Source organism: Lissotriton helveticus, chromosome 2_1 (assembly GCF_964261635.1).
Source record: "Lissotriton helveticus chromosome 2_1, aLisHel1.1, whole genome shotgun sequence".
Lineage (NCBI taxonomy): Eukaryota > Metazoa > Chordata > Amphibia > Caudata > Salamandridae > Lissotriton > Lissotriton helveticus.
The window spans coordinates 326,896,631-326,917,913 of NC_136059.1; the positions used below are offsets into that span (position 1 = coordinate 326,896,631).

Genomic DNA, 21,283 nt, shown 5'->3' on the forward strand with positions numbered 1-21,283 from the left:
TTTTTGCAATCCCTGGTCTCAGAGGAAGTTGTGCCGACTGTGTACACTTTCCTTGGGCTGGTGATTCAGGCAAGGAAATTGCTTGAGTTGGTTCTCAAGGTGATTGCTATGTTAGGTTTTTTAGATAAACATGTTTTGCACCTGTGCACTGTACCTTTTTGTAATCCTTGCCTCTAGATGAAATTGTGTTGACTGTGTATATATATCTGCAAGTCCTGTGCTTAATCTGGAAAATTGCAATGGCAGGCTTCCAAGTTGAATGCCATTGAAGTTTGTGCACTTTGTGATCTCTGTTTTTAAGAACTTTTAAATGTATTGAGGTAGGATCATAGTTTTTGCATTCTAACGTGCGGTGTGTTTTATAATAAATCGTGTTTTATATCATATGTCTGTCTTTAACGTTTATGTTTATACTTCAAGATCGCATAAAGTTTATAGGGCCTGAGATCTAGTAGTAACAACTCCTTTTACTTTACTGCCCACCAAAAGTCTATGATATTTTGTCATTTAATTTGTTGTATTGGAACACCCATCTCTCAGAATTTACGCTCATTCAATTTTTACAGTACGCACACACTGAATGAGGGTGCAAGAATTCTTAAAGTTAACAGCTTAAAAACCTGGTGGTGTGTATTAAAGTGGGAAGATCTGATGAACGGTCCAGCAAAAAATGATTAAGAAGATAACTTTGCAAAATTTACAATACACTGTTGCGCGTTTTACTGAATCTACTTATGAACAGTAATGCTACAGGGGGAACAGCCTTTACAACGCTGGCATTACAACGCGCTGCCATTACTACGCTGCTTTTACAACGCAAGTCGTTTCAACGACTTGCGCTGGAGCACGCTGTTGGCAAAGGAATAGTTTAATTTTCCAAACACCTTCCCTACTGTCAACGTGGGCTGGAGTTGGAATAGAAAATTAAACTATTCCACTATCCAGCCCTTACAGCGCAAGTCGTTGTAACGACTTGCGTTGTAAAAACAGCATTGTAATGGCATGCGTGGTAATAGCCCACATTGTAGTGACATACATCCATGCTACAGTATGTTAGAATTAAGACAATTGAATAAACTCCTTTCCTCTGCTTCCTGATTGTGAAATTCCGTCTTGCGCCTAAGGAGGAAGCGTCTTTAGCAGTTTGAGAAGTCTATGCAATGTTTCCTTCTGGGACAGGGGGCCTCTGAAATTTCTTCCCCTCATTTTGATGCAACATGCCCCCATCAAAATAAGGAGAAGTCTTGTTTACCAATAGTGGTGGGTACTGTATCATGACATCTGTAATTTCCCACAAGCTTCACAGGCTCTAACAAATGGCTGTTTAGTAATGGATTGTATGCACAAGCTGTGGAGTCTTGTTAATAGAAGCACACAGTATGTCTTAAAGGGGGTAGTGATAAAAACAAGAACAGGCTGTTCATGTTTTTATCTGAACCAATAAAGATCTCCTTTCTACATAAAAAAATGAACTTTTGACTCAATCTATATGAGCAAGGATTCAGCCTGATGATGCGAAGAACTGTTGTAAGCACACTCACTACCCCCTTTAAGACTGTATTTGTTCAAAACGTTCAAAACTCAAGAGGTCCAGAGTTTTTCTGAGTGTGCCCCTCTTACACAAACCACGTGAAGACCGATATAGCCTTGGAGTCTTTTTTGGACCCCCCCCTCTTTTTAGAAGCACACAGTATGTATTTGTGGATTCCGTCAAGTTAGTACACCCAGATTTTTTGATTTTTGATCACCCAGATTTGCACTTTTTACTGTGGGTGAGTCTCATAACAAGTGTGCAACCCATGGTAATCACAGGGTCAATGAACTGCGCATGTCTGCCTTTTAAGTAATGGCCGCTGTGATGCAGCTAGGGTGAGGGGCACTTGGTTGGTAACACGTGAACATGTGCGCAAATGAGTGTGCAGGCTGTGTGTTTGAGACTACTGTTGTGCGCAGTCATGTAACTGTGTACAGGTAGCCAGGAGCTGATTAGACACTGCAAGTGTTAGATACTGAGCTGGATTAGGCCGTATAATATTAGTGGGCACTACAAAGAAAAGTCAGTATGATTTACTGTTTTGTTTCCAGTGACACTTTATCATTTACATGGAGAATGCTACCTTAGAGTGCACTCTCCTTTACCTTAGACCTAGAAAGTCCTGTGAGGTATGTAAGTGGAGTGGGAAATGTGCACCCAGTTCATATACATAGATCACACGTTCATACATGTACACTTAATGGGTTGTCCAGCATTTTCTTAATCTCTGGGTTAGCTAAGGATCACAGCTTAGGCCTTTTGTTATCCTGCTGAGCCAGGTTTATTACAATTCTCCCCGAAAGAGGGAAAAAAGGCTTTCTCACACAAAATGAGTAATTAACAGTGCTTCCCTCGGAGGAGGAGCTACGCTTGCAACCAAGATGGCCGCTTAGGCTCCCGGCTCCGCCGACCTCCGTCCCCCGGCGGATAATCCTGCTACAGATCCTGAATTTCCACCCTGCCTCCGGGTGTGTGAAGTGCTACGTTGTACTTTGGTGCGATCCCGGGATTTTCCCCAGCTTTGTGGACGAAGTTACGTCGAGTTTTAGTTTGGGGCTTACACCAGCTTGTGAGCCGGGGACTCGAGTGCTGGCCCAGCCGGGTTCCAGTTGAATAACATCGGCCGTGGGTGATCAACAGGGTCCGGTTCCTGGATGTCCAATTTTGACAGCGGTTGTTGCTCTAGCCTACAATCGACAGGGGGTTGACGAGGCACGACTGTGCGCTGTGGGTGTGGGTCCCTGGCCCGGAGACCCGGTTTGACCCCGCCGGTGTTTTCCGGGTTGGGATCTACGCTTGTGGTACTGGAGCCTGGATTGCGACCTTGGTAAGTCCTCGGTCTCCCTCCGTGACAGTCCGTCCCAAAATTTGCAGATTCCCCCGGGGTAGGCCGGGCCTCGGGGGGGACGCGAACATGGGTGTCTCGGAACAAGATTCGGTGGGACGGACTGAGTTTGAACCGTCGATACGATCTGTATTGGCAGCTATCGGGGCACTACATTCCCATGTAGAGTCCATTGTCCGGAAAATGATTGCGGTTGCACACGGACATGGACAAGTGGGACCGGACCCTGCTCCGTTTCAATATCCTGATCGTCCTATACCACCCACGGCGGTCCCTGTAATGGCAGTGGGCCCTGTGCCACGAGAGGTGTCGGAGCTTCAGGGCAATGTGATGGCCGATGACCGTGTACTCGACGTGCTCTACGGATTGCCACCATCATTGCCTACTGAGTGTGGATTAATTGTTGCTCCCCTTCCGGACACTCTTGATGGGAACTATCCATGGAACGATTCAGTGTTTTTCCCCTCTTCGACGCTTTCACTACCATCACAGAGACAACGACGTTGGGAGCTCATGTCGATGAGAGTCATCGTTGATGCCGATAGGGTTCCCAGGGACTTTACAACTTTGCCTCGCCTCATACGGAACTTTACTGAACGGTTTTCACATTCTGACTATCCTGCGGAGGGGAAAGCCTGTCCGGAAGGGGCTTGTACGACTGATCGGAAGGGTCAAGGATGAGACTGATTGTCGGGGTTTGGCATCATGGGTTTTCTGAAGTGGGATTCGTTACCATTGTATTTACGAAAGGTTGGGTGGTGGCTACTGTTTCCCCTGTTTACTTTTAAATTTGCTTCCCAATGGAGTTGTGTGTTTTATTATGGGGATTTTTGGTTCTGGCGGGGGGGGTGAGGGGGGACTGGGGGCCCGTATTGAGATGTCCTCCTCCACGTTTTACTATATTTAGTACTTAGTTAGATGGGGCGACAGGCACGCTGCTAGTTGGGGATAGGGCGCAAGCCATATGCAGGGGTGCAGGGTGGGGGGAGGGGTGTTTGTCTAGTTAGTATTTGTAGCTTATGTGTTTGAAATCCTTCAAAATCCTGCTATAGGTGGTCTTATTGAGTAGCGGATTTGTGCTATGGGGTAGACGGGTTCTGGTGGAGATATCACTAGCATGAGTTAGCCAATTGTTGCGTAATTTCTCATTTTGTTCGGTATGCGGCTGTAACTTCGTAACCTTCTTATTGCTGCACCCTTCCCCCTCCCTTCTACACTGGGCTGTTACTCAATGTTTATCCTGTTTTCCTGGGGAGGTGGGGTTGGTGGTAGGCATTTGTTTTACTATCCTGATTGTAGTACGGCCGCATACCTGAAGTAACTCGTGAGCAGACTTTATTGATGATTCTCCGTCTATATGCCCTGTATGTATATTATTGATCCTTTAACTCCGCGTTGTAAGCCACCTGTTATTGTTTTTTCTTTTCTTGTTTCTTCAATAAAAAGATTTTTTTTTTTTAAAACAGTGCTTCCCTCAGCTCCTGAGGTGGAAGGATTGGGGAAGAAAATCTGCATCTGTTAATTAGCTGTCACACTTTTTGGGGCTAATATAGCCCAGGCCAACTGAACAAAGGAGGAAGACCAGACCACTGAAGCCTTTACAGGAGGATGCACTTCTTTGAAGTATAGTTGGGATAGGCCATGTCAGCGAGGGGCAGACCTGAGGCCCCCAGAGCAGATGTGACCAGTGATTTCTGGATAGCATCATCTTGCCCTGTCCCACCATGCTGTGCAGGAGAGTTAGGGCTTGGTGGAGAGGTGATGTGGCAACCTAGGATTGGGTAAGTGTGCCTGGCTTCCAGAACCTTCCACCTTATTAAAAAACTCTTGCACAATTGAGAGAGAGATAGAGAGGGCTTTGTACTTTGTTTTGCTTTTCACTGGAACTGCGATGGCTGCTGCAGCCATGAGCAAGTGGAAGGAGTCTCCACCTGATGCCCTAAAGGACAAGGGACTCTGCTCCCAGAAGACCACAGGACCGGCGAGTCTTTCCAAGGGGCAGGTTGGTTAGTGCCCTTACATCCTTTGAGGACCAGTTGAGGGAACAATCTGGACTTTTGCACCCAAAAGGATTACAGGAGCACCAGAGACCAAGCCCAGGAGGGAACAGCATGGGCAGCGAGGAGAGAATGGGAAAAAGATGCCAGGACAAACCCAAGGAGATGATGGACAGAGTGCTGACATTTTTCAAGCACTCACCCACAGTCACAGATCTGGGTTGAATCCATCATCGTTATTTAGCTCACTTTGCCACCTCAGTTCAGACCTAGCTATATGCATATCAGTCTTGAACCTGTGCTTCATGGGAACAGTCCAACCCGAATTGCCAAGCCAGGTCTTCCCTGAACCGGAAACAAGCATCCTGGGACCGGTTTCGGTGTACCACCCCTCATCAGCCAGGCTAGCTTTAATCCAGTGGTAAAGTGAGCAAGAGACCCACGTCTGGGCATACCCTGCCAACTTAGGGCAAACAAAGCAAGCACAAGGAGATGATGGACGTAGTGCTGACATTTCCAAACACTCACATCCAGCCAGTGATCTGGGTTGAATCTATCCTCATTCTTTAGCTCACTTCGCCACCTCAGTTCAGATCCAGCTGTATGCAAATCAGTCTTCACCCTGTGCCCCAAGGGAACAGTCCAGCCCGAACAGCTAAGCCAGGTCTTCCCTGAACCGGAAACAAGCATCCTGGGACCGGTTCTGAGGTAAAAACCCTTATCAGCCAGGCTAGCTTGAAGCTAGTGGCAAAGTGAGCAAAGGACCCACGTCTGGGCATACCCTGCAAACTTAGGGCAAACAAAGCAAACACAAAGAGATGATGGACAGAGTGCTGACATTTTCCAAACACTCACCCCCAGTCAGAGATCTGGGTTGACTCCATCATCGTTCTTTAGCTCACTTCGCCATCTTAGTTCAGACCCAGCTATATGCAAATCATTCTTGACCCTGTGCCTCGGGGGGACAGTCCAGCCCGAACTGCCAAGCCTGGTCTACCCTGAACTGGAAACAAGCATTCTGGGACCGGTTTCAGGGTAACACTCCTCATCAGCCAGGCTAGCTTGAAACCAATACACAGTACTTAGTAGTGTGTGGGAAATAAGTGCACTTTTCCTTTTCAATAGAAAAACCACTGACTGGACAATCATTTATTGAGTGTTATTATTTCATGCCAGCTACTGGTGATTTTTAGCCCACATCACCTCCCCTGAAGATGCCTTGGCTGCTCTGCTTGGCTATCCTGAGAGAGTCAAGTGCTACAATGTGGTGCTTGGGTCCCAGAATGGGGAAGCTGTGGACCGAATATGTGTTCAGGCCTCACATCCTGGACAGCTAATAACCCAGTAATCTACAGTAATATTTAGAAGACTTAAGTAACATGGATTTCAAACAGCATTTCATCACACAGATTTATTTGCTTAACCTTAATGACTAGTTTGGAATCATGTGTATAGCATAACACATTTTAACATAATGGGTATTGGAGTTGATATCTAGGTCGATGTAGCGTGGAAACATGAATGTTCAATCAATCAATCAATCAGGACACTTGTAGAGCGCACTACAAACCCGTGAGGATCTCAAGGCGCTGGGGGGGAGGGTGCTGCTACTGATCGAAGAACCAGGTCTTGAATAGTCTTCTGAAGGCCAGTAGGTCTTGGGTCTGCCATAGGTTGGTGGGGAGGGTGTTCCAGGTCTTGGCTGCGAGGTGGGAGAAGGATCTGCCTCTGGCTGTCTTTCTTTGGATGCGGGGGACAGCGGTGAGGGCGAGGGCGGCAGAGCGGAGCTTGCGGGTGGGGGTGTAGAAGCTGAGTCGTCTGTTGAGGTACGCTGGGCCGGTGTCGTGGAGGGCTTTATGTGCGTGAATGAGGAGCTTGAAGGTTATCCTCTTGTTGATGGGGAGCCAGTGTAGGTCTCTCAGGTGGGGAGTGATGTAACTGCGGTGGGGGATGTCGAGGATCAGACGTGCCGAGGTGTTCTGGATGCGTTGCAGCCGTTTCAGGAGCTTGGCAGATGCTCCTGCAAGGAGGGCATTACCTTAGTCCAGCCTGCTGGTGACGAGGGCCTGGGCTGTAATATGGTTCTGCCTGAACTGAGTTGATACCTCTGAATTTGCCTTTCCTCGGCAACCAAAAGAAATAAATGAAGTAGACACACTGAATAATAATCTTTGATAATAGTATTTGACTAAGGAATTGTGAATTTTATAGGTTGAAGAGAAGCTTTGTATCAATTGATGACAAATTAATCAATTGGCACATTGTGTAACAGAGCTATTTCACGTTCCTCCATGCCCTGTGATTAACCTTGATCTGTATTGTGTCACAGGAAGATCAATCTCCCATAAGTGGGTATTAGCAGATCGCTATTTTTAGTCAACGAATCTTGGACTGCAAGTATAAATTCCAGTAGTTTCAATAAGCCCTGTAAACATGTAGAAGAACCAGTTGTAATGCTGCTTCCACAAGTTTGACCATTGGTCTAAAATCTGATGATTAGCTGCCTTATTCCTAAAGTGCACCCACCAAATTGGTTTCCTTGGCTGTTCTTAAAACTGCCTCGACACAGAGCCTTGTCTTCAATCTTTGTTGATGGAAGCTTGTGCGGTGAAGAGCCTAATCTAACGGTAAAGCTTTCCAAATGCAAAGGTGCTAAATTGAAAAAAAACAGCAACACTCTTTGGTGGTTAAGATTACATTTTGGTACTTTGTAAGAGGTATGTATTTGTTCTCAAGATTGTGACGAGTTGAATAATTCCACATTGTATCAGAGAGAAAGACTAGGGACCTTGAAATGGATTCTGTTAGCAATATGGAGTCTATGCTGCACCCTCAAGGAAGCCTCAAATGTTTGTACCTCACTGGCCAAAGAGTTTTTGACAAAAGAGTTTTTGAGGGGGCCAATCAGGGATCACAATGTAAAATTTAATTCTTAACACTGTCAGCAGGTAGAAAGTGCAATCCAAATACATAAGTCAATTGAAGAGCTATGACCTCCATTGTAATGATGACATGGTTCTTGTAAAAAAAGAAGAAATTAAAGGCCCTAGTTATAGTTTTGCGGACACAGTACTGGTGAGGATATTGTCCCATTTGTGCTATCACAAAAGCATCATATACTATGGAACTTGTATCATGTCCACCAAACTCTAAATATGGCCCTCAGTTAATTGGCAAAAACTGATCACCCAGTTTTCATCCGATTTCTACTCAAAATGCACGTATTCCCCCAATACGGTCCATTCATGTCCTTTCCCCCTATGCTGGCACCGTTTCCTGCACAAAAACAATTCTTAGGGGTTTTCCTCTTTCTATGTGTGCTGCATAATGTAACACCTCCCTTGCTCAGAGTAAGGCGATACAGTGATTTGCACTGCATTGCCTTCTCAAGACTTATGAGGTCAATTAAAGCCAAGCAAAGTGGCCTTGCATGGCTACGTAAATCTGACTCACAACCTTGCATCACCCGTGTACCACTTTGCACGTTATGCAAGGCTCTCATAAATATCTCCCTTGGAGTACTCAGCTTAAGGCTGGACTAGGACTAGCAACCCATGAAAAAGATGTACCAGTGGGGCAGAGTTAAATAATAGATAAAGAACAAATAAATGTGTCCAATTTCACCTGTTGGGTATGGTCATTAAAAAGAACTGAAACCAGTTAATGTTTTATCTGGAGGCCATAACACAGTGGACAGACACCACATGATTGAATAACCAACTGTGCCAAAGGCCAAGAGAGGTCTAGAAGAGCAAGCATCAATAAAATAATAGCTTTTATCCCAGAAACCCAGAAGGACAGATTCCATGCCATGAAGATGTCAGAACCTAAACTGAACAATTGCTTGATTTTGGCCTTCTCAAGTAACATAGTAACTGCTTTTAATCATTGGAGAATTGAAGTCATCACTTACGGTAACTACCCACCACCAAAAGCTTAAGCGGAAAAGTGAAAGACGTCTCCTTCAACATTTCAGTCGGTGTGGTTCCCCAAAACCCAAAAATCTGTTTTTCTGAGGATAAAGCCAGGTCTGTATTTTGATACGTTGCCACCAACAACAACAGGAATGCTTTTGGCCAACACTCCTAGATAAGGCAAGGCTATTTAAGAACTGCTCATGGCTGAAGAGGAGATGATTCAGTATATCTAGAAGAGACTGGTGTAGTCAGAGCCAAGATCATCCTTGTGGGTAGAAGATGGCATATAGCTATACAAAAAAACTATGGGCCTTATTTATGAAGGCCTTGCGCCGCCGGTGCGTCACTTTTTCCCATTTTAAAAGTGACGCACCGGCGGCGCAAGGCATCATAAATACGGCCCTATGTACTGAAATATTATGTGAATTGCAGGGTTCCAATATTGTCCAGGATAAATTTGTCATATCAATTTGGAGTTTGTTATTTCAGAGTTTGTGGATGCCTTTTATGACCTTTACTACAAATACTTACTGTATGATATTTATGTGCTAGACTCAGCTAGGGATAAACCAAGCAACATTTCCAGTAGTTTCTGAAGGTTGGAATTGTATTCATGCATACACTCTGTGGGGCTACAATTGCACTTTTCACTTAAAGTAGGGTGTAAGCAATTGGGTTATTATTTGAGGGCGGCGGAAGACCCACTTAGGCAACAACTAAAGCCCTTGTTAGGGTGAATCATGAAAATCAGTGAATAACCTGTGATTACCCTCTTATAGCTTTGCACAAAAGGAGCCAGGCTTAATTTAGAGGCTCTGTGTAATTTATCTATGCAACACACAAACAGTAATACATTGAAACACCACAAAATAAATATCCCAAACCAAATTGCTCATTCTGGCAGCAGAAGGCAGCAGTACTCAGGCAGGTCCAGTTGTAGGTACAGGCAGGTCCAGTTGCAGCAGGCCATCTAGGCAGTTGCAGGAATGCCTTTGGAGATTGCTGTGTCCCTGTAGCACAGACGAGGAGGACAGCCAACTGACTCTGGAGTCACTCAGGTCACCTGGGATGAAGGGAGCAGGTCCAGTCTTTCTTCACAGAGAACAGGACAGCCCCCAAGCAGTCCTTTGGGGAAAAGGATGAACCCAAGTTGTAGGGTAGTCCTCTGGGGAACAAGACAGACCTTAAAGAGGAGGGCAGTCCTCTGCAGAACAAAGCAAGGCTCAAGCCGCAGAGCAATTCTTTGAAAACAAAGGCAGACCTCTAACAGCAGGGCAGTCTGCTGTGGAACAAGCCAAACCTCATGCAGCAAAGAAGTCCTCTGCGGAACAAGGCAGCCTTTCCTCTGTCATGACTGCCAGTTCAGGAATATACTGCAGGGTGGCTTAGGAGGCCCAATATGTATAATTCATGCCAGTCTTTGAAGTGGGAGAACACTCTGGTCTATCCCCAATTCTGGTTCTGGAACATTCTTTCCTTGCCCTGCCAAGGCTCTAAGAAGCCTAGGGTTACAAATGACTAGTGTCAGGTACCCTTGTGGGTGATGGAGGCAAACCCCATTGAAATACAAGTGGGAGAGCTCCACTCTCACCCATCCTATCGGAATGGCCCATCCTACCCACACCTAAGCCCTTTTGTCTCACTGTGTGGGCAGAATAGGCAGTGCCTAACAGCAGGGTCATGTGACCTAGGTCACTGGCAGCAGGCAATAAATGGTTAGGACAAGAAAATGAGAACTTTCTAGAAGTGCAAATGGAAAAAATGATGGACGTTGGACACAGCCATATGCAAATCAGACTTGACCCTGTTCCTTCTGAAACCAGTCCCAGGATGCTTGTTTCCGGTCTAGGGAGGACCAGGCTTGGCAGTTCAGAATGGACTGTTCCCATGAGAAACAGGGTCAAGACTGATTTGCATACGGTTGAGTCCAAACAGGGGTGGCATGGTAAGCAAAAGAACAATGGATTAAACCCAGATCTTTGTGACTGAGGGTGAATGTGTACATTGTTCAGCATTCCGTTCATTATTTGCTTTTGTCACCCTAAGTGGGAAGGGTAGGCCCAGAAGTGGGTCCTGTGCTCACTGCGCAACTGAATTCCAGCTAGTCTGGCTGATGAAGGGTGATGTCCCGAAACTTGTCCTGGATGCTTGTTTCTGGTCGCGGAAATGACATGGCTTGGCAGTTCGGGATGGACTGTTCCAATGAGTAACTAGGTCACGACTGATTTGCAGATGGCTGGGTCCACTCCAAACTGGGTGGTGTGGTGAGCAAAAGACTAATGGGTTAAACCCAGATCTTTGTGACGGGGGGGAATGCTTTCATTGTTCAGCATTTCATCCATCATTTGTTCCTTTAACGTTCTAGAAGTGGTATTTACAGAATTGTAACTTAAAATTCAACATTAGCATTAAAGAGGATTATAAATTACCATTAATTTGAGTTCAAACATGGTATTACTACCTGTTACCAATCGACAGTTAACACTTATTAAATGTAGGAAGGTAAACCAATGTTATCTATGAAAGAAGTTGACTATGCAATAGTGAATAGGAATTTAGGAGTTTTTCAGTACCAGAAATGTATAACTTAAAATTACTAATCCTTCTTTTTAAATGCATATTTTTTAAAAGGAAGTTTTAGGCTTGCCAAAATGTTTGTTTTGCTAGGTTGAAATTCCAGTCTAAAACCGCACTACAGACAGCAGTGGGAGGCCTAGGACATGTTTTAAAAGGCTACTTTAGTGGGTAGCACAATGAGTGCTGCAGGCCTACTGGTAGCATTTAATTTACAGGCCCTGGGTACTAGTACTATCATGTACTTAAACAAATTTTCACCATCTTTGGAGTGGCCCGCAAGGGCAGGTCCGCTCAGGAAATAGGCCTGAGCACTGTGCATCGAACAGGCACCAACAACAACAAAGAAAAAGAGGACGGCCTTGTCCCCACTCACCGGGGCTGGGATCAGGCTTGTCCGGTCTCGGCGGTGCACAGGGACATCAGCACTGCTCTTCTGCTTCACAGGCGGACAACTGCTGTTCCCAGTGGCATGGCTAGGGCAATGCTGGGCTCTCTCCACTTATGAGAACCCTGCCAGTAATCTGGCTACCCTGTTGCGGCAAGCAAGGCTCTCTTTTCACAATGGGAGCCCCTTAGGGGATATTGTACAGGCGCTGCCTGCTCTGGCCGCTTCTCTTTGCGGCATCCATGAAGGCGGGGTGGGCTCCCGCCAGACTTCAGCATCACGCGGGGCTCCCACAGCTCACGGGAGCCCCGGTCACTTCTGGGTTGCGCTTACCAATCCCCGCCCACAACCAGGCAATGGTACCTGTCTTCCAGGTCGCGCTCAGCCACAGCCCGGCAGTTTTCTTCACGGCAATGAGGGGTAGGCTCCCTCGGAATTTCAAAGAAAAATCAGGGTGGGCACCTGTTCTAAACGCACCATGAAGCGGGGTGGGCACCCTCTATTTCAAATAAGAGGAGAACGGGGTGGGCACCCGCTCTCCAACAAATTGGTAATTATAAATCCAAATGCGGCATAAAAGCGGGGTGGGCACCCGCTACTCAGGCATCACGGGGGGAATCCCTGCGATGAGGATTCCCTCACCAAGGGCTGCAGCTCAGCGCTGCGCAGCCCCCAAGCCCTCCTCCTTTGGGGAAAGTAAAAGAAATAGAGCACAGTGCTCCCAGGGTGCCAAAAATGCATCAAAAGTCTCTTTAAGGTCCTGGAGGTCAAGAAAAGCAAAAGAGTCCTAAAACGTCTTGAGAGATGAAGGGGCAATGCTGGACCCAGGGAGGCAAACCCTCATGGCAGCCCCCCCAGGACTCAGCAGCAGCGCGCCCCAGCAGGAACAACACACAAAGACTGAACAACATCATGGGGTCCCAGCCCTTATATATATATCACAGATTCCTTTGTCTAAAGTGCAGGGCATGGGGGAACCAGTTGCAACTGGTTTGGGGGGATTGAAGCACTTTGTTTGGCAAGCTCCTCTTCCCCATTGTCAGGTGGGGGCTCGTCATTAGACACACCACAGGGGAACGGAGCCAGCATTCACTAGGGAAGACACCATCCTATTCAGAGTCAGAGAGTTACCCCTCCCACTACTCTTAGCCCAGGTGTCCCATTCAGCCTAGCGCTGACTCACCCTGCCCCTCCTGGAGCCACCAACACCTCTCAGCCCCAGTCACTCGCAAGCCAGACATGCAATTCACATCAGGCAGGCAGACACATAACACACAGAAATGCCAACTTCTAAAAGTGGCATTTCTCCACTAGTCACCATAAACCTGCGCTCACCATTGCTCAGCATTTATTCTCACGAGTTCATACATACTAAACTCAAACCTGAGCTCCTCTCATACCAGGAATTACCATGGACAAACTTATTCTCAATGGGAAACATCCTTTACAACGCAACTTTTACCACGCAGTGCCTTTACAACGCAGGTTTTACAACAAAAACCATTACAACGCATTGCGCCGGGGGGCGCTCTAGGATAGGGAATAGATTTAATTTACTATCCAACACCTTGCCTAGTGTCCACGGGGACTGGAGTTGGAATAGTAAATTAAACTATTCACTATCCAGGACCCCAAAGCGCTATGCGTTGTAATGGTATGCGTTGTAAAAACCGCGTTGTAAAAGCATGCGTGGTAAAAGCATGCGTTGTTACATACATCCATCCTCAATGCATTCCTATGGGAAGGCAGGCCATTCTCACCACACATACACAGCGAGCGCACGCACTTTACACTGGACCACAGTGTTACAGTGCCCAGAGGCCTAAAATCACCAACACCAGGTTACAGACAAGGCAAAAAGTTCAGGGGTGAACCTGACAAAAGGGGCCAAGTCCAACAGAAATGAAAGCATTTCTCCTTCCTTGCGCCTAGTTTAAAAGGTCCCAGTTTTCTCACGCTAAACCCAATTTACTATTTCTAGTAAATTGGGTTTAGCATAAGAAACCTTGGGTGGTTGCATGGGAACGCCCATGTACCACCCTAGGTGCGCCCCCATGGCGCAAATTAATGGGAAGCAGCGCAATGCGCTGCTTCGAATTACTTTTACGTTATTTGTTATATTATGTTATGTTGTTTTGTTTAAATGATTTATAAAGCGCACGTTCACCAGCAGTTTCTTGGTGCTAAGCGGTGTCAATCAGCTACCATGACAATACATAAACTCACAAATACAGGCCAGGACAAATAACCAAGTTTTAAGATACTTTCTAAACTGGGTGTAAGAAGTAGACAATCGCAATTCCGGAGATAGAGCGTTACACAATTGTGGTGCCAGAAATGAAAATCTTAAACCTCCTTGTTTTTTGCATTTGTATGGACAAGGAGTCAGCAAATTCATGTTTGCTGACCGTAAGTCATGGGACAGAACATAGTGCCGTACTTTAGAAGAGATGAAAACCGGGCCGCGGGCAGAGAGGGCTTTATAAATTGTGCAGCCGAGTTTAAAAAGGCAGCGTTGGGTGACTGGAAGCCAATGTAGCTTTTTCAACAGAGGTTTTACATGATAAGATTTCGGTTGGCCACAGACAAGCCTGGCGGCTTGGTTCTGCACTAGTTGAAGCCGCCGTAATTGGTAAGCTGGAATGCCGGTATATAAAGAATTATCATAATTAATACGCGACATAACTAGAGCCAATATGACTAAAGTCCTAGCCTCAGTGTTTAAATATCTGCTTATTTTGCGGATTCTCCGGAGATGAAAAAAACAAGCGGAAACCACAGTACTTATCTGAGCCTTCATCGTAAGGTCATTACAATTCCCATACTCTTGACCGAGCTGACAGGAGATGGAGGGCAGCCCAGTGACTGCGGCCAAAAGTTGGAATTCCAAGGATTCGCTGGGCCACCAGTGAGAATCAGCTCAGTTTTATCGGGGTTAAGCTTCAGATGGTTCACATTCATCCAATTGCTAATAAATAGCATGGTGGACTGGAAGCTTTCCCTAGATGAAGGGGAGGTGTCAACGTTGAACACCAACTGGAGGTCGTCAGCGTAATTAAATATGACCACCTCTCTTTTTTGAAAGGCCAGAATTAAAGGACAAATGTTTCCAGGGCTACGCGCTGGAAAGTTCATTAGGAAAAAAAGATTTTGCACTATTATGCGTCACTTTAGCGACCGAAACACGGCGCAAAATCTTAGTAAAACTCCCCTGAGTTTGAGACAACACATAATCTAATAAAGGCTTCTCCATCAAGTATCTTGTGAGCTACTGGTAGCTATCCAGCTACCTCTAATTAGCTCTTGTTGTACAGTCCAGCCTACTAATTAGAAGCTTTTGCTTGGTCAAAATAATATATGTATACCAAAATTGAAAAACATGTACACAAGACGAAAATGTGTGCATTTTCAGAACTCATATGCTGATCTTTGGAGAAAAATGGTTGAATATCCAAAATATGCAAGCTAAAGTGATAAATCTTGAGGCATTAGAGGAGGCTTATTAGTCATATTATCTTGGTGACAGGCGTTGCCGCCATGGCTGATATGAGGTACCCAGCTATTTCAAATTGAAAAAAGCCTTTTTGACATTACAACTGGTAACACTATGTGATGCACTAATGTGATCACTGTTGGTAATCTTTCCTCGGGTGGTCAACAATGTAATCTTGCCGGATGCGGTCACTGTTACAATACTAATAATATGAGTAACTCGGGCTGATTTTCATTGAGCATAAGTAGTTCTTATTACAGAAAAGGTTGGAGACCAGTGGTCTAGTATTTCTCAGCAGGTATGCAAATAAAAACAAGATGGGCTTGCCGGGCTTTATTTGTCACTAATCATCTGGAGACCGAAGCAAACTTTTTTTTTGTTTTTAATTCCAAAAGTATATTTGTTTTAGTTCTGAAAATTCTAGCTTCAGTGACATCTATATCCAGAGTAAAACACAACCGCTCCGAGAAGAAAGTTTTTGAACAGGGCTCCTTGGAACTGTATGTGATGTTTGATATATGCATTTTTTAGCAAGTGCCTTCATACCTCAAGACAGACCTACGTAATATAGGTTGAATGTTTCTATACCATACCTGTGCCCAAGTTCATGGGCGATGGTGAATGCCAGAGGGAGCCCAGTGTCCTCGTTGATATTGCAGCTGCGGGAAGGTTGGCACATGCCCGAGAGATGAGAGAGGCCCAGTGTTTCACAGGGTTGGTTCATGCTCGCACAGATATCCTTCCTGCAGCAAGAGATAAAAACAAGCATTTGCAATGCAATAGGTCTCGCATTATTTAAGTTTGAGCTATTATTATTGTAAATGGCAATGTTTTTTGCTTTATGCTATAGTTTTCTTATGTACATAAAAAGCTACATATAAAGTATTTGTTGTTAAAATTATTTATGCAGTATTTAAATTTGTTTGCATAAAAGAATTTTTTTTTGCAGTAGTTACATTTTGTTTTTATAAAAAGGGACATATAAAATATGTTGCATATTGACATATAATGATGCAGCCCACCTATGACTTATGCAGCAGCAAAATGGCGTCTTCTGCATGATTATAGCCCCTCCCCTCCACATAATTCATCACTTGCCAAATAATGTATCACTTGCCACATAATTCATCGCTTGCCACATAATTTATCACTTGCCACATAATTCATGACACATAATTTATCACTTGCCACATAATGTATCACTTGCCACATAATTCATCGCTTGCCACATAATGTATCACTGCCACATAATTCATCGCTTGCCACATAATGTATCACTTGCCACATAATTCATCGCTTGCCACATAATGTATCACTTGCCACATAATTCATCGCTTGCCACATAATGTATCACTTGCCACATAATTCATCGCTTGCCACATAATGTATCACTTGCCACATAATTCATGACACATAATTTATCACTTGCCACATAATTTATCACTAGCAAAATAATTTATCACTTGCCACATAATGTATCACTTGCCACATAATTCATCGCTTGCCACATAATTTATCACTGCAGGCACAGCCGCACAGTGCTAACACGGGACTTTAAATTGCCAAAACTAAGTCCGCGTTTGTGTGCACTGCATGCAGCAGCAGCCTGCAGTTACCGCAGCTAGTGATTAGTGAAGCAGGTCACACTGTCACAGAGGCTGCCGCATAGCTGCCAAGGTTTCAGAGTGCTGTGTGTGACATTTTCATAATTTCAGTGTAATTATGAGTGCCATTTGAAAGACTTTGAGTGACACTTTCTTGCGAGCCAAATCAAGCAATGAAGATAAGATAAAACATATAAATATCAGAAAGTACACCCGTCTGAGCAACGAGAAACTTTAATACCTTAACTGCTGCAAAGTACCAGAAATGGAACGGCACTAACATAGTGCCCTTATAATCTGAAGTGGCATTTGAGCTCCATTGCACTGACTGGTGATTGCTTGCCTATGATGCAATTTAGAGGAAGACTGCAAACAGCAGAAAACCGTCATGTAGAGATGGCAGGTAATGGAACATCCACCAAAAACTGATGGCTACAAAATCTGTCTTACCTCTCAGCACCCCCCAGTCCCGCCCCTCCTCATTCAGAGGTTGGGTACCGTACATCGGTGTGTTCGATCATGATTGTGAATTGTGGAGTAGCTCCATCGTCACTGAAGCCTAGCAGGAGTGGTGTGGGGCATCAGCTGCTAGCCTGCTACAATTTGGTATGGCATTACGTAAGAAGGCAAAACAAATCTGTTGTTTTTTTCTGCATACACGATGCAGAACATGGTGGTGCTGGTCATGGAAAAATGATCAGTGGCTGCTGACTTTGGCACTGGGAGCCAGGTTCCAAACTCGACTAACCGGCCCAAAATATTGTGATTCTGGGAAAATAATTTAATTTCCACGTGCCAAACAGCTAATGAACTTGACCTTGTAATGAAACTGTGGCGCTAGAATAACCCTTCAATTATACCATCGGGTCACCTTCGCGCCATATAAAAAACACTGCAAAAGAAAGCACGCCCTGGGACTAACTTTCCAGTATGTGTGGAACCCTGGCTGAATAGTGGACTGAATAAGGCCCTGCCCTGCCTGAAACCTCCTTCGCACTATTTGTCTCGTGAAAAACCCGGGTGGCACAGAACGTTGGGGAACACTGAAAAATGTAAATTAAGTACTCACATAGTTTGAGAGGTGAAGTAAAACTGCACGCAGCTTCAGGGTCAGCGATACCAGGTCCTCGACGCTCCAGTAGCTTGTCTGAATGAGGGCGTATTTAGTTTATAATTTTGAAATAGTAAGGGCGGCTGCAATAATTCGGCGGGGAGTAAATTAACAACTGAGCAACAGGCAAGGCGATAGCCCGGGTCAGTGCGAGGTGCCTGCAGCAGTATTGTGAACGGTGCCATGATTCAATTTGCGGCGCCACCAGCAAAACGGCCAGCAGTGAGGGGCGGCACCTTCCTGAATGTTCCCGCAGCCCGGCTCGAACAGGAAGCCAGTCAAGCTGTGGGGGTGCCGGTGGAAGTTGGGGAATCCCCTGATCAAGCAGGGGATGACCACGACGACAGTGACACTGAATCTGCCTCAGAAGGAGGAAGTGGTGGAGAAGGTGATCTGAGCGCAGAAGAGGCTGACAGTGGGGACGAACAGGGTGTGCAAACGAGAAGCCGACGAGTAAGAGGTGCAGAGGCTCATTGGCCCGAGAGACGGAGGCGAATGAATGTGAGATTGGCTTCCGAGAGAGATCTTGTCCCTGTGTCCGAAGAATCAGACCTGGAAGAGGGAGAACAAGGAGCTGAACAGAGGGGTCCGAGAAGGTCAAGGAGGGTGAGAGTACCTTGCCAAAGATACGCCACTCCAGAGTGGACCTACCCTTTCACAAATGCCAGGAGTACTGAGGTCCGGGAGGGTGAGGTCAGTGGTGGTGACCAGTACGATCCCAAATATTAAGCTGGAAGTGATGCTGTTGGTACCTGGACTTGAAATCGAAGGCGTACTGACACTCACAATTCCAAATCCCCCTCTCCTAAGCAAGATACGTGATTTACTCCTGGATAGACTGATATTTCCTACCTTTTTTCCGGACATGCCAGCCTATGATGAAGTTGTGCTCCGCATGGAACTTTTAGATTATGTGTCGTAGGCAATCGGATCAAGTATCATCATCGATTATTAAAGACTTTTGAGAGATTGTCGTAAAGATTTTTGAAAGACTGTTGTAAATAGCTGTTGAACTAACCTAGAGCCGAGCGGAAGAAGAATAAATTTAGGGACTTTCCACAGAGGACGGAGAAGGGTTAGGGCTGTCTGTTGATTGAAGCAAAAGAAGAACTGAAACGGGACTTCAGGCTAACAGATGTGGTTCAAGGGACTCGAATAACGGAGAAAGAGACTTTGGGTGCTTTCCGAGAACGAACTACTTTGTGCTGAAACCATGGCGCCTGGAAACCCGAATCGTAGAGCTAAGTGCATAGTAGGCACCCTTTTAGCAGGAGTGATCCTCCTTATAGTTATAGTAGTTTCAGTTTCCTATTTTGCACCACACGAACAAGTAGAGAAGGCTGAGGGGACACCGACACCTACCACCCCTAGCCAGAAGGAAGAAAGAGAAAGAAGGGAGAAGGCCTTGCTGGCTGCAGAAAGTCGTAGGTTACATACAGATCTGTCTAAAGGAAATTTTGGGCAGCACGCTTATGCAAAGCTGTTGTATGAATACATTGATGCGATGGACGCAAAGGACTGTTATGTGTGTATGCAATTGCCAGCTTCAGTAGATGAGGGTATTAGATACCATCACCTTCCATTGACCTATGGAATTTCATGTAGTTTGTTGATTAGCATATTATATGGGAGGAACCATTTTGAATATTATTTTTCCAATTATGATGCTGTGTTACCAGAAGTCCCAAATTGCAAGCACTTGAATAAGTGGGACTATTATAAATCAGAAGACAGACTGGGATATTTTTTCATCCCCACACAAGAGCTAGACACCCCGTATGCACACCGACACAATTTGACTTGTTCAGTGTCGGATGTAGAAAAGAAGTTCATTGAGCAGGTAGAAGATAGGTACACGAAGCAAAAACAGTTGCGAGATTCAGGACAAGGAAAGGTAGATTGGACGGAAGAAGAGAAGAAGCACAAGTATAAAAAAGTAAGAGGCTTAAATATATAAAAATAAGAAGGTTTATTTGAAGGTTAAGCAAATGGAGCACAGCACATCCGTTAGGCAGTAGATCCAAGGAATAAACAGTTGGAGCAGAATCTGGAACCAAGGATGTAAGATGCAGGCACGCATCATACATTCCAGGTCCCAGTAACAATGAGGTAATGTACAGAGAAGGAAAACAAGCATAGGAAAAGCAAGAATGTAACACATCTTATCCCTATAAAATAAAAATTAACACAGGTACCTACTAGGTATTCTTTTGGGTCTAACATCAGATTTAACCCTAGAAGCAACGGACAAATCTTTATGAGGAAAACTTTGGGGAGGCATATTAACTTGCACAAGAGGAGACCTATAAACATGCGCTCGTGATGGTGAAGGAAGAGAGTCAGGAGAACCAAGAGAACTGGACGAATTAGAAGAATTGGGACATCTGGCCACTCTACGAACATTCCAAATTCTACTATCCTGTGTGGCAATACTGTTTTTGAAGACTTTGACCACTTTAATGGGAGGAAAGAATTTAGAAAATCCTTTAACCAGAAATCCAGGTTTTCTCACTCTCACCCACTCACCTACAACAAAATCATGAAGTTTGACATTCATTTTTGAATCAAACACAACTTTCATACACTGTTGTTTATCTTCAACACGTTTAGAAACACTCTCAATATCAATTTTAGAATCATTCCTGTTAAGTTTTTTAACCCACCAGGGGCAAATGACAGAAGTGGGTTCCCTTCCTTTCAGAAGTTTGAAAGGACTCACACCTGTGACCGAGTGAGGAGTGATGCGATAGACCCAGAGTCTATTCCTGACCACATCCAACCAAGAATCGTCAGAAGAACCAATACCATTAATGCAATCCTTGAGGACATGATTAAAACGTTCCACCTGACCATTCTCCCTAGGCTCATACAAAGAAACGGTATGATGTTTAATACTACAGCTGTCAAGAAACTGTTCCACCTCAGAGGAAATCAGCTGTGTACCATTATCAGTGACAAAGGTCTCAGGGAAACCTTCCCTAGCAAAGGTCTCTTTCAAGAAAAGTAAAACAGCCTGAGAAGAAACATTACTTACAAATTTAACTTCAGGCCATTTCGAATGGTAATCCACCAAAACTAAGGCAAAACGGGCATTCAAAGGCAAATGTTTAAAAGGGCCGGAGATGTCAAAAGCCACCTTTTGCCAAGGAAATTTAGGCCAAGCTACAGGTTTAAGAGGAGCAGAAGACAAATGAAGCATTTTATCGCTGCTAATACACTGAGAACATTCCCTTACCAATCTATCAACCATTTTGTCAATACCAGGCCACCAGAAGTTTTGTCTAACCAATCGCTTCATAGATGACATACCAATATGACCT

General features: G+C 45.0%; 1 protein-coding gene across 2 annotated transcripts in view; it reads right to left on the reverse strand.

Moving 5' to 3' along the window:
- The window catches only part of ADAMTS12 (ADAM metallopeptidase with thrombospondin type 1 motif 12), a 2,873,463-nt gene that overhangs the window by 1,722,918 nt on the left and 1,129,262 nt on the right, over nt 1-21,283 (reverse strand). For both annotated transcript variants that reach the window (XM_078677277.1, XM_078677276.1), the window contains one exon: nt 15,842-15,991. In XM_078677277.1, the coding sequence (XP_078533403.1) occupies nt 15,842-15,991 (150 nt within the window). The remainder of the gene's footprint in view (nt 1-15,841; nt 15,992-21,283) is intronic.